At 36.9% G+C, this 13,826-nt stretch overlaps 1 protein-coding gene across 2 annotated transcripts in view; it reads right to left on the reverse strand.

Moving 5' to 3' along the window:
* Nucleotides 1-13,826, reverse strand: part of col15a1b (collagen, type XV, alpha 1b) — a 55,264-nt gene that overhangs the window by 13,260 nt on the left and 28,178 nt on the right. Inside the window, exons 16-33 of one of the 2 annotated variants that reach the window (XM_088344739.1) lie at nucleotides 10,553-10,606; nucleotides 9,418-9,453; nucleotides 9,186-9,323; nucleotides 9,052-9,111; nucleotides 8,945-8,980; nucleotides 8,822-8,863; nucleotides 8,680-8,742; nucleotides 7,920-7,955; nucleotides 7,751-7,834; nucleotides 6,804-6,869; nucleotides 6,487-6,522; nucleotides 5,825-5,887; nucleotides 2,769-2,858; nucleotides 1,341-1,376; nucleotides 1,123-1,176; nucleotides 956-1,012; nucleotides 783-842; nucleotides 270-314 (exon numbers count right to left, since the gene is read on the reverse strand). In XM_088344739.1, the coding sequence (XP_088200865.1) occupies nucleotides 270-314; nucleotides 783-842; nucleotides 956-1,012; nucleotides 1,123-1,176; nucleotides 1,341-1,376; nucleotides 2,769-2,858; nucleotides 5,825-5,887; nucleotides 6,487-6,522; nucleotides 6,804-6,869; nucleotides 7,751-7,834; nucleotides 7,920-7,955; nucleotides 8,680-8,742; nucleotides 8,822-8,863; nucleotides 8,945-8,980; nucleotides 9,052-9,111; nucleotides 9,186-9,323; nucleotides 9,418-9,453; nucleotides 10,553-10,606 (1,056 nt within the window). The remainder of the gene's footprint in view (nucleotides 1-269; nucleotides 315-782; nucleotides 843-955; nucleotides 1,013-1,122; nucleotides 1,177-1,340; nucleotides 1,377-2,768; nucleotides 2,859-5,824; nucleotides 5,888-6,486; nucleotides 6,523-6,803; nucleotides 6,870-7,750; nucleotides 7,835-7,919; nucleotides 7,956-8,679; nucleotides 8,743-8,821; nucleotides 8,864-8,944; nucleotides 8,981-9,051; nucleotides 9,112-9,185; nucleotides 9,324-9,417; nucleotides 9,454-10,552; nucleotides 10,607-13,826) is intronic. The other variant, XM_088344648.1, reaches the window with a different exon arrangement.

A 13,826-nucleotide genomic window follows, 5' to 3' on the forward strand; every position in this document is an offset into this window, starting at 1 on the left:
TGAATTCCTATCACAAACATTCAATTTAAAAAAAAATATTTCTTGTAATGGTCCAGTTCAGTGATTGGAATTCAGCAAAGAGATTGGTTTTCCCACACTCCCAGCACCTTGTAAATGCAATTGTGAAGATGAGGTCAGTATATGAATTAGGGAAACAAGGGATGGCCAGAGAGCTGCCATGCTGCTCCATTTGCCCCACAACAGAACCAAAAGATGGAGACCCGTTTCAAGATGAAACGGACCATTCAGATGGTCTGACTCAGACTTACTGTTCCCTTTTTGCAATGCGGTCTGGGGCGCACTGGGAACACTGTCTTTAAAAAAATAAGCACGTTATCAGTTTTACAAAATGATTTCATCAAATGAGCAGATTCAGAAATATTTAAATGCAAAATTAGGGAAGTAGCATAATTTCACAGTCTTAAATATGGCTTTAAAATATTTTTCATTGACATTTTAAGAAGTAAACACGAAACAGGTAACACTGAAATAGATGTTGTCTTGGTTGTTGGAGAACTTAACATTTGAACAAATCAACAACTAATTTTTCAACCAGATCTGCAAAAGACGTTACTCCCATTACGTAGTAAACAGGAAGCAGATGCCAAATGCAACAAACATGCCATAATTCCTCCAAAACAGTTGGTAAAATGCTTCGGAACGTCCTGTTTATCACCAATTTAAAATATCTCTAGGAAATACGATTGTTACAACTATTCAGGATGACAATACATAAATAAACCAACACACAAAAACCTCAGAGTGCACATTTGATCACTTACTCCATTCAAACCGAGAATCCTTCCTGGAAGTCCAGGCGGACCAGGTGGACCAGGAGATCCCTGACAATGCAAAATTGACACATTTATAAATCGACCTCGTATGATAATTTTTAAGTGACAGGTTCGAATATTTTAAAGTCAAACAATTGGAGAATTTCACATTTTTCTCTTACTGGCTGGCCAACAACAGCTCCCTTTTCTCCTTTTCGTCCGGGCATGCCAGGTCTTCCCTGTCAAAAAACAAAAACAACAAAACCGAAAAAGGAAACGGTACGAACAGATATGTTTATTACATCTACAAATCTTTGCTTTCATGATACATAAAGCAAAAATTCCTTACAGCCCGACCAGGGAAGCCATATTCTCCTTTTGGTCCAGGAGGTCCATGTGGACCCTAAAACAATAAAAACACAGATTATGCAACAAATGACTGCACCATAGTCATGACAACTTTGGAAACAGTGTGTTAACCAAAAATAAAATACATACTGTATCCAATTTTCCCCGGCAAAATTACATTTGAATTATTATTAAGTGTGTAAGTCGTGATATACTCACAATAGGCCCGATAGGTCCAGGCAATCCACGGACTCCCTACAACATAAAATAACATTTTGCTTAGTTCTGCTGTAACAGTTTTTATACAAGATTTACCTTTACCTTTGATTTGGCTAAATTAATGTTTGACAGCAATCAATAAAAGGCAGTGTGTACTATTAAGCGCCTCCTAGTGGTAAATGAAAAGAATGATTTCCCAAAAAGAAATCAATATTGATGTAAATAATATTGATGTAAATAATAATCAAAAACACATTTACTATACAAACATGCTTTAAAAAAAATACTTATAGGTTGGGAATTTTGCATTTATTCTCAAACCATGAGCCTCAATTTGAAGGTGGGGTGCGTCATTTATGGTGTCCTTAAAAAGTTAAAAGTAGAATGTTTTCCTTGATAAGTACAAGCATAATGGTCCGGCGTTGCCAGGCTTGGCGTTGCGAGGCATTCTAATTGAGTGATGTTGTTTGGGCCGTGGTTTGTTGAGCTGCTAAGGAGCCACTAGGACGTGCCAAAAAGTATGCAACTCCAAAGCCACTTGTACATGAAAGCAGATGTTCATTGATTTTGTTGGTATTAATTGTGGGTGTCTTAGCACAAAACTGAAGACACACCCACAGGCCCAAAGTACTACTGCGTGAATTTTTACAAAAATCGGTTCAGCCGTTTTGGACCCTATAAGCCACATACGAACACACAAAAAAACACACACCCTTTATATAATAGTCTAGTTGTGTTACAATACCCAACTGAGTTCAAATGGCCACTATAATATGTTCTTTCTGTTTTACATCTTACTTTTAGCAACGCTATTCTGGGACGCGCAATACAGATTAGTGGTGGGGGGATTTGGTAGTTGGACATTTCAAATATGCTCATCATTTCTGTTTTTGTTAGTATAGCTTAAAAATACTGAAAGTGAGAAAATGAAAGTATCAAATACAGTATGAACGCCAACCCAAAGCCCCCAAAAAGATGTGTCTAAGACACGTTTTTTGAGCGCGTTTAAGAACTGCACGTTCTTGATGAATGAGCTCCGATCATTACTTCAAGCCAGGAAATGGCGGTAGAGAGTAACACAGTTTCAAATTCCGTACAGCACATTTAAAGGAGCTGAAATAATTGACCGACATCTTGCTTCTAAGGAAAGGTACCCACAAACCTCAAAAACGCCGAGCAAAAATAAGAGATGTATAATAGTGTCTTTAGGTCACTTTGAGTCACTGTAGTTTGTACTCTTTCTTGTGCTTTTAAGCACTCGTTTTCAGTTGCACTTGTTTTCGCTTACAGCTAAATTAAGTGGTCAAATAATACACACTGTCCCTTTAGATATTACCAAGTTGCTCATATCACTTGTTTTTTCAACACAAACACTGAAGATCACACAGTTACTAAAAAAGAAGCTTTTGTTGTCATTTTCAAATCAACCTTGGGGCCTCTGGGCCCGTGCGGGCCTCTTGCAGCAGATAAAAGTGATCCATCGGCAGCAATGGTCACACCTGGCTCACCCTTGGCTCCCTGTTAACACCACGGGACAAAACAACAAAAACAACTGTCAAATTTGTGAAAAATGGAAAGTTTTCAAGTGGAATTACTCATGTGCGTTTTCAGACCTCTCATCCTTAAAGAGTAAAATGTGCAAAATTAAAGCGTGTGAATTTAAAAGCCTTACCTTCCAAGGTCAGATGCTTTAATTTCCAATTACAAAAAAACAAAAACAAAACACTGAACACTACACATTGTATACACAATAAATGAACACTTTTGCCTCACAAATCCTTCCCCTTAACCACTAGGTTGTAAGGGCCGCATTTCCTGTAATGTGTCTTGGGTGAGTACAGCCTGGTGGCGCCCATCCCTCTCCAGGACAAAAAATGTTTCCCGGGACCTTTCACTAACCACTGCTTTACGGAAATGAGATCATTTATGTTCACTACTGCAGTATTTTTTCAACCCTTTTTAAGCCAAGACACACTTTTTTCCATTAAAAACTCTTGAGGCACACTTGAAAATGTTTAAAAATAAATTCCCGGCATCGGTTTAATTTGTTTTCTAAAGTTAATGTTATCATAGGGCAGCATGACGGTGCAGGGGTTAGCACAGGTCTGAGGTCGTGAGATCAAACCTCCTGTGTGGAGTTTGCATGTTCTCCCCATACTTGGATGGGTTTCCTCCGGGCACTCCGGTTTCCTCCCACAATCATGTTAGGTTGATTGGCCGGTTCAAATTGTCCCTAAGTGTGAATGAGCGAGCGAATTGTCTGTCCCTGTGTGCCCTGCGACTGGCTGGCAACAAGTTAAGGGTGTCCCCTGCCCGAAGATAGCTGGGATGGGCTCCAGCGCCCCTACTGAGGATTGGCGGTGCAGATAAGGGATGGATGTATGTTGTCATGTTACTTAAAGTGACAGTATTAGTTTGTTTTTTATCATTTGTGGTCACTAATTTTCTGTAACTTTGGATTTACTATATCTTTAACGTGTTTTGAAATTTTTACTGTGTTTTTATTTAGTTTTTCTGGAAGAAAATAACCAAAATTATTCTTAAAATTAGCAACAATTACCTGTCAATGGAACCAAAATGTTATTGCTATTATCAGCTTTTTTGTGTTACCAAAAATAAAACAACAAAAAAGTATTACATTTAAAAAAAATGATTAGAAATATTTGTACTTGATTTGCTTAATTTTATTGTTTTGCAATGTGATTTTAAACAAACTAGCAAAATAAAATTAAATATAAATATTTCCCTCATGAACAAACAATTAGTATACAAAATGAAAAAAAAAATGGTGCCACCTACTGATATGAATGAATGTTAGTTACTCGGCTAATGTCGGAACGAAAGCAAAGAGACTGAACAATGGCAATTTCCTACCGCGCACAAGGAAAGGTCACACGGCACACTAGTTGAAAAACATTGCACAATTCTAGTGAAATGCAGCACTTTAAGCTAAAAACCAACTTTGAATGAATAAATGACATTTTTCATTTCGAACATAAGTCAAAAGAAAAAAAACAAAATACCAGAACAAAACAATAATAATGTAGCATGTCTGAAAAGGAGTAGGGTGAAACATAAGCTTATTTACTCCTACCCCTTCGACTTCCTTAATACTTAAATGTAACTCAAATGTAATTGTAATATAGCGCTTTTCAAGTCACTGAAGACCTCCCAGAGCGCTTTACAATGTGCTTCACGCTTACCCATTCTCACACACTAATAGCAGCACCAGCCATACAAGGCAATTACCTGCTTATCAGGGGCATTAGGGATTCAGCGTCTTGCCCAAGGACACTTTGACATATAACATGGAGGAGCCTGCGACCTCTTGAAGTATTATAATAATAATAATAATAAGATTAACAAATGTATATCCCGCTTGAAGCAAAGAGTAAAAATAAATAAACAAATAAATGATAACAACCACATAAAGGAAGGTAACAAAAATAACATATATTTATAATATATATAATAGGAGAGGAGTGGGTTGCAGTTACGCTTATTTAGTCCCACCCCCTATTCATTCCTATATAATTAGTGGATGGAGTCACTTCATCATTATCATTATCATCACATAATTCCACATTGTCATTATCATCATCATTGCTGACCCATCCATTATCTGCCCCGTTTATCCTCAGCAGGGTTCGCAGGGGTGCTGGAGCCCATCCCTGCCATCTTCGGTCAGTGGGCAGGGGACATCCTGAACTGGTTGCCAGCCAGTCGCAGGGCACACAGGGACAGACAATTCGCTCGCTCATTCACACCTGGGGACTATTTGGACTGGCCAATCAACCGAACGTGCATGTTTTTAGGAATGTGGGAGGAAACCGGAGTGCCCGGAGGCACGGGGAAAATATGCAAACTCCACACGGGGAGTTGTCACCATGAAGTTTGTATGTGTGTGTATGGTTTTCGAAATAAAAATAGATAAATTCAGTACAATGAGATATGATCGAAAATGAACCCAGACAAAATATTGCTACATGTAAACTGAAAAAGGTAATTAACAATGGTTGATAAATTGTTTACAGCCACGTGTAATTAACCAATCCAAATTATATCTACAATGATCTTTTACAGAGAATGTCTACAAGGGCGCACTAGATCCTAACAAATCCAAAGTAACGCACTAGCGCAAAAGCAGAAATTACTCTTTTAGCAAGTAAATAATTCACACTGAATTATGAGATGAAGAACTAACATATACAAAGTGACAATTATTGCGACAAAATAACGTGGCGAGTCTGAAAAATTGAACAATGCACATGTCTTAAGAAACAGCAGTGACATCATTTAATTATCTCTTAAAGTCACAGCATGTTTAAAAGCAGTCCCTGAAAATTTCCGCATTCGTTTCTTCTGTAATATATAAGCCAAAAAATCTTACAAATTATGAAAAAAAAAACCCCCTATAAGTTGAAAGGCATGAATATTTATTTAATGATTTCATTATTCCATATCTTCTTAAGAAATACTCTCACCTTGAGCCCTGGTAGACCCTGGATACCTGGGAGGCCCATGATTCCCTTTGGTCCCCTAGGACCCTAGGAGGTCAACAAAATTGACAAAGTGAAGGTCAGAAATAAAAGAAAATGTGTTCTTTTAAGTTTGCATTACTTTATTTCGTCCTACGCAAATTCAGGTTTTTTAACCTTATACTTTCCTGTGCAATAGAAGTTGATTCATAAAATACATTGTTTGAGACAAGAAGGATCACAATTTTTGAATATAGGCAGAATGGGCATACATTCAGGACAGTTTAGATCTCGAAGTACAGTCATATTTTTTTAATTTTCATACATATAACATTATCATTATTCTTCTTCTTCTTATCTTTTATGCAGTCCCAAAAGCCCAAGAGTGATATTCAGACTACTATTGTGTTTTAGGAATATGAATGAAGAAGTTATGTCAAGAATTATCTTTATGCGAGCCTTGAGAGCAACTGCGTTGTTTAGTTGGGTAAAAAGCAAACAGCAAATTGGCAGCCTCAAGTTAATAAAAAAAAGCGTGAATTTTGCCTCTTAAGTCCAACACAGTTTCAATCAGAAGTCTCGGTTTGTATAAGTGATGCCACATTTAACATGTTATTTGAAAAAACTTATTTTGGTAGAATCATGTATTTCCAAGAAAATGGTCTCACAGGGAATCCAGCTTTTCCTGGCAAACCTTCAGGTCCCTGCAATCAAACACAGAATTATCTGCAAATGCATGCATCTGTATGCATTGTAGTCGTTATTCTTATTAATAAACATGCAGGCCCATAGGTTGCAGAGCTGGTATTATTAGTCAAAGCATTTCAAACACATTATGCTGGTGATACAATGCAACCATGCAAACTTACACAAAGGACAAATGTAAGTGAATTTTTTCCTGTTTGTTTTAGAAAAGTGAGCATGAAATCTACTACCCTTTAAGTGAATTTCTATTTCCATATATTTATATCTCAAATTTACTTACCATTGGCCCCGGCGGTCCTCTGATCTCTGTGATATTGAATATGTTTTCTGTGACATTGAGAAGCAACTGCGAACAGAACAGATTATTTTATTTCTTTGTAAAAAAATTTGAGATACGCAAGTGAAAGAATGCTGTTGCATGTAGACGTACAGAAAAGTGGAATAAAATTGTGTGAAAATAGATGGGTAATATTGGCAAAAAAAAACAGTAAGTTTGTTTTCATTAATAACAACAACACATATTTAATAGATGACAGTGAGAGATTTTTTAGTTTGAGGCTTTTGGATGAATCCACTTAGCCCACTAACACCAATGGGAATTGCAAAACATCAGTGAATATTGATGTGTAGAGTAAGGCAGGCAAAATTGGTAACTTAGAAGTTGTTGAAAATCAGTCCCATTACAAAAGAGTGGGATATATCTTTGTGACATTTATAGTTAACTTATGAGTGTTATGATTAAAAGCAACGAATATACATACTAGACCAGAAGTTCTGCAACAAGTTCAAATTCCGTCAGTGTAAATTGTATGTGAGAGTAGATATACGTTCGCACTTTATTTGTTGTTATGATAGAAGTCAATGAGACGTTAAAGAAAAGAACATAACAGAATTGCGCATAGCAATAATTATTAACATGCCTCTGTTATCATCATAACCCACATAGCTGTAACAAAAGTGAAAAGTAGGTGATTGAAGCTTATTTAAAAAAAATCAAATTCACCCTATTCACTTTTGTTTGCCTCTGACCTGTTGAAGTTCATTCTTGAGTATTTATATGTAAAGGTTAGTGTTTTCCTGTAACAAATGAAATTAGAATGTGGTAGAATTGCACAACCGTCTCAATTTCCTCCATTAGTCCCAAAAATAGGTCATTATAATTTGCCTGGTAAAGGATCAATTTTTTCATTGTCCCGGTAAAAATAAATATAACATTATTATGCTTACATCTGCCAGATTAATAACAGGTCCAGGAGGTCCAGGAGGGCCAGGTGGTCCCGTGATTTTGAGCCCATCTACACCACGTTCACCCTTGGAAAATGCAGAGAATTGCTTATCAACTCTAGAAAAAGAAGAACAAACTTTTGTATATGTGAAGTAAAGTAAGTGAACCTACCTTTTGCCCTGGTCGACCTGTTTCACCTTTAACGCCCTACATAAAATAATAATATCACTTTATGTCTATGTCACAGATTAACAATCTATCATAGTTAACATTGTATTTAGACTAGAATAATTGAAAATAATGTCTTTTAATGTTTATTATACATTTGTACATTTGTTTGTATTCTGCTAACAATGAAAATTGTAATAATGCCATGGTTGTTTTTTTTTTAATTATGAAATTATTTTAAAGAAGAATGATTATAATGCCACGGTAGTAGTATTTTTAATTATTAAGCGCTTGAACAGAAGATAGCTTCAAATGCCAGGGTTGGTTTATTATTCATTGATGCTTGCCCATTGATAAAATTATTGGCTTTGTTTGCCAATCATGTTTCTGTCAATTAAATTCAACACCCTTTAGGGTTGATCTGCTTTTTTGTATCTTAGGAGATTTGAATTAAAGAATGGAGGCTCATGCTTAAATTTAATTTTTGTCTTCCCTCCTTTTTTTAAGCACATCATAAACGATAAATAGGTTGTAGAATGAGCTAGTTGAAGGTAACAATATGAATTTTACACCTTTGTTGCAAGAAACCCAACAAATTCTGAGCTAATCGAATCCTTTTCAAGTATGAATCCATTTGAAGTCAGAACAGGTCACAAGATTATTTTAAAGGACTTACTGAAATTTACGTCGCGTGGCACAATTGATGTAGCGCTCACATTTATGATTCACGGAAGATATATATATATATATATGCAGTACATACCCTAGGACCTGGTAGACCAGCAGGACCCTTCAAACCCTCTTTTCCAGGGTCACCTCTTTCACCCTATGATCAAGAAGAAGAAGGAACTGACTTAAAGACCTGCAAACTAAAATTGTGGAATAGGAACACTTGAGAGTTGTACCTTGATAGAGGGCCCTGGCTGACCTGGAGATCCATCCTCACCCTATAAAAACATAGACAAGAGAAATCAAATGTCACAATTCTATAACATCTGCATTAGATCTATAACACCACCAAGAACAACCTTGGGACCTTGTGGACCAGGAAGACCAGGTGGACTCTAAACAACGTAATAGACACACATTATAAAAGTCAGCAATACAGCAGTTTGACCTTCATTTTCTGACTGACCTGCAAGCCTGCGCCCCTTGTTTCAAGGAGCATGTCGCTCTTGCCGGATCCCTCCAAATCCTAAAAACAAGGTCAGAAGTTAGGACGCCCACTGAAATCTGATTGGAATGAAGAAAGGAAAACAAGATCAGCACCTCAACAAAGAATCTGGTGCCTGCAAGACTGGGGGGACCAGGGGGCCCCGGTGGACCAGGAGGGCCTCTTCTTCCGGGTGGGCCTGTGGGCCCCGGAGGTCCCACTGACCCTCCTTGGCCTACAGATCCACATTCACCCTGAGGACGTGAAAAAACATCCCTTACTCTTTTTGTCTCATTTGAAACAGAACAGAGAAAACATCCAGGCTTAACCAACATTATGATAGATTACCTTTGGTCCAGGTGAACCGGATAAACCTCTCTCACCCTAAAGATTTAAAGGCAAAAGAGCGGTTGAAGCTAAGTAAATTGGCCCCAAAATAAATTCTCAATTCAATCAGATCTAGATGATAACGATTTGATTCAATTATAAACAAATAACAAAGTTTAGTGGTACCCAGAAAAGCTTTCATTCAGATTAGAAAAATATGGATATGGATTTTAATTTTTTATCAAAAAACAAATCATAGGTCAAGAAGAGTATTTCTTGAGTTTTCATAGTTGAACTGATTTGAGATCGGTTGTAAGGGATGGTTAAAAGTGAAATATTGTGAAATAAAAGCTACTGCGCATGATTTATTTGCTTAAAAGCCACAATTAACTAGTTAGTAACCATTGTTTGTTAATCAACACCTGCTCTGAGTGATCAAAATCAAACTCTTAAATTGCTACTACACGACTAAGCATATTTTGAAATTGATACTTCTTAAAACGGTTAATTCATGGAATTAGCCCAGCCCAACAACAATATTCACTAAAACCACAAACAGGACATGCTATGAGAGTCCAGAGAGTCATCAACGCAGCCCAGAAAATTATTGGCTGCTCTCTGCCCAGTCCGACATTTCCGACTTGCAATACCCCAGAAGAGCCAACGATATTATAAAAGACTCATTTTACCCCGGCCACCACCTAATTGGCTGGCTGCTCTCTTTTTGGTGCTACAGGTCCCTTAAAACAAGGACAAACAGTCTCAGAGACAGGTTCTTCCACAGGGCCATCACCACCCTAATCAAGTGCACAAGACTGTCAAAAATATATATACCCTGCTTATGTACAGAAAAGGGGGTATTCATATCCTATTTCTCAACTTGTTTTGGAATTATGCTGTTGCTAAATGTCACTGCCCTACCTTTTATTGCACTATTGCTCTGCTGCACTAACTTAACATAGGCCAGTCTTCAAGCATCACACTGTAAATATTTTGCAAAATTTATCTTTTATTCCTTATTTTTACCCTTTAAAGACTTCATTACGGGTTTATCCTGGAGTGCCATGTCTAGTCTCTTTGCAAATAATGTACACTACATGGTTATCAATGACAATATACTCAATTCTAATTCTATGGTGATTACAGATTACCGTACCTTCTCTCCTGCAGCACCACGGAGGCCGGGGGTCCCATCTTTTCCTGCTGGACCCTAACCGAATAAACATACTGTCAACATTGGAAACAAAATGATAACAGTTTAATACATTTAATGTATAGAAGGATAAGGATAAGGTTAAGCAGTTTGTTGACCAGCTCATCCATTCACATTAAGTTCGTTTAAAGGAATGCTCAGCTTTCCAGTTATGAGATGATGCTTGACAAAATCGTCTGTCAAAAATTACGTTTTGAGGACACACTTTACAGAATGAAGTGATTTACTTGTGACAGTGAGCAAAAAAACAACTGCAAAACTTTGTTTTTGCTTCCATTTTTAAGAGGTAAACAGTAATAATCTAAGCACATTACTCCAATGACTTGCTACTTCGCTTTTAGTACTTTGTGGACCCAGTGCATCGTGGGTTGAAAAATATTCCGCAATCCATCTTCGGCGGCCGGTGGAGCCTATTTTTGTTGAGCCTAGTGGTTCTTATTTGCCAATTTGCCCACCAAAAAGTGAACTGTACTAGTGTAGCCCTGGTTCATTATCCCGATTGCACATTGCTGTCAACGCCGACTGTCTGAACGGACTTTATTTGGGCCTGGCAGCTCTTTTTTTATGATATTTCCACCTATAATGCAGTGCGCTTGTGAGTTCGCAATCCGATATCCCCAATCCCATATTGCTTCAAGTGGGGACGGGTAGAAGGCACTTACTGTATGTCGGCAGGCATGCTGTTCTGTCAACCAAAATGTGAACTGCACTCATGCGGCTGTGATCTGTTATCCTGGATCCCATATTGTTGTGAATGCATGGTTTTGGCCACAATCTGTCATCATCGGACAACTATTATTGAGAGCGCGGGAAGAGGGAATACATTTGTAACATGCATGGCGTCTCTTTTTTCAGTTTTTTTTTTCCTGCCCGGAATGAACTTCACCCTTGTGGCAGCAATCCGTTATCCTCAGTCTACTAGTGCTGCAAGTGGGGGCATGCAAAGCGCATGTTAAAAATAGATAAGGCCACTTTGTGAATTTTCACATATCAGGGGGGCTTCTGGTCATCATTAACCGTGATAAATATGAAATTACAGGATTTCAATAACTGACGGATATCTTCAAGAGGAATAAGAGACCAGCAAGTATCTAAGACCAGTAAAGTCCACATTCTAAAGTTTCAATCTTTAGTTTGACTCATTTTAAAAAAGTATTGCGTTTATGTTTTTGCTCAGTACAGATCAATCCTATGTTGAGTTTCTTCTTTTTCTGCGGATCTTTTTTTTATTTTTTTTATGCTCATCCTCAGAAAGCTGACAAGTCATCTTTTAAGACTCCTTGGATTCCTGTGATCTTGTCAGGACCACTTTATTGCAAGGCAGACTTAAATGTTTAAAGGGGAAGTCAACCCAAATATTTTTCTTACAAGGTTTGTCATTTGGAATATACAGTAGATGGATCAAAAAGCACTATTCTGATGTTCTTTTGTCTTTCTCAGTTGATGCCCATTTTTATATGTGATATGAAGTGGAAATAGCATTAAAGTTTCTCAACAATCATGTAACAACCAATCATATCTCAGCTTCAGGAGATCAGTGAGCTGTGATTGGACGTTTCATCAGTTTATTACTGCTGCGATGTCATTTTTACTCAAAGTGTCAAATCAGATGCATTTTGACATGGAACAAAATCATAAAAAAGTAAATCTCTAACAAACAGTTAGAATAATGTTAAGTGCATAGAAGATTTTATTGTGAAGAAATATGTTTGTGATTGACTTCCTCGTTATAATCGCATACCTTTACCTTATTAGTATGCCTTGGAACAATGTTTCCTGAGAATATAATGGGAAAAAATGGGCAAAAGTAGAAAAAAAAAAAGAAAAGCACCAGTGATACTCCAACAGCATGCAATTTTGTGTAAAGCAGTGGTGGGTAAACTACAGACCGTGGGCCACATACGGTTTATTAGGCTTTTTCATCCGGACCGCCAAATGAAATTTAAAAAGTATAATAAGCATAAAATGGTAAAAATAAAAATTATTACTGATACAATTGTCTGATTTGGTGCTTATTATCCTGGATATTCAAATTCCTGGTTAAAATCTTATTTGCATGCTTTATCTCTGTATTATTTGTGATTGCAACATCCTTTGCTGTCTGGTAATCCTGGAAGGGGGATGCCACATGTGCGGTCCCTTCTCAAGGTTTCTTTGTTTTCCTCATGTTGAGGTTTTTGAGTTTTTCCTTGCCCTCATGTTGGTTCCAGATCAGGGGATGGTGTAATAATAGTCTGAAAAAAATAGTCTGTGTAATAACCTGTGAAGCCCTTTGAGACTCCTTGTGATTAAGGGCTATACAAATAAAAATGACTTGACTTTTTTTTATTATGTATTTATTTTATTTATCAAGATTTCTATAAAATGTAATGAGAAGAATCAAACTTGGCCATATCGCATTTTGAGTTTTTCAATGCATAATATTAAATTTTGTTCTTTGAAAAAGGAAAAAAAATGTATTGCTGTTTTTGAAACTTGTTTCGAAATTAAAGGTATTTTATGAAATGGTTTATTTGTAAACAAAACATAAAAATGTAAAGTGTAATTGTATATTGTTTATCAATAAATTCATAACATTGCTGTTATTCTAAAAAGACGTTTCTGGTAATTTTTTATTTTTGCTTGAATGGAATGGGATAAAAAATCCCCAAAATGTTTGAAAAAATGCACCAAAATGGAGATAGGCCTACATTATATTTTCTCCTCATTTTTTTGCAGAGGTATCAGATCTGAGACTGTATCAGTAAATACCAAACATATTATTCATGCTTTTGTTTTTCTTACCGGCCCTTTTGCCAAAATATTTAACAGTATGTGGCCCACAACTCAAAAAGTTTGCCCACCTTTGGTGCAAAGTTTTATTAAAATCAAACTGTTAAGCAAAGGTCATTTGTGTTGTCAAAAGTTAACGTTTCAAAGCTTTAAACTCATGAATTGAAGCTTCAAAAGTGCTTTAAATGTCGAGTTAAAGCTTTAATGCTTTAGCTTTGACAGCACCAGAGAAAATGTGAAACCACTAAGATCATCACAAGAAAGAGAAGTGATGCTGGTTTACACACATGTACAAGGATGCCAACCACGTCACGCAGGAAAGAACCAGCCGCCAGAAAAAGTTTACATTTGGTTTTCAGAGTGTGAACAGTCATCAGACAGAATCCAAGGGCAAGATCTCAGATGGACATCTCAAATCCAATTATGCCAACTGAGCACTCTGGCT

Source organism: Urocampus carinirostris, chromosome 1, assembly GCF_059441175.1.
Source record: "Urocampus carinirostris isolate Australia breed hairy pipefish chromosome 1, RoL_Ucar_1.0, whole genome shotgun sequence".
NCBI classification, from domain to species: Eukaryota; Metazoa; Chordata; class Actinopteri; order Syngnathiformes; family Syngnathidae; genus Urocampus; species Urocampus carinirostris.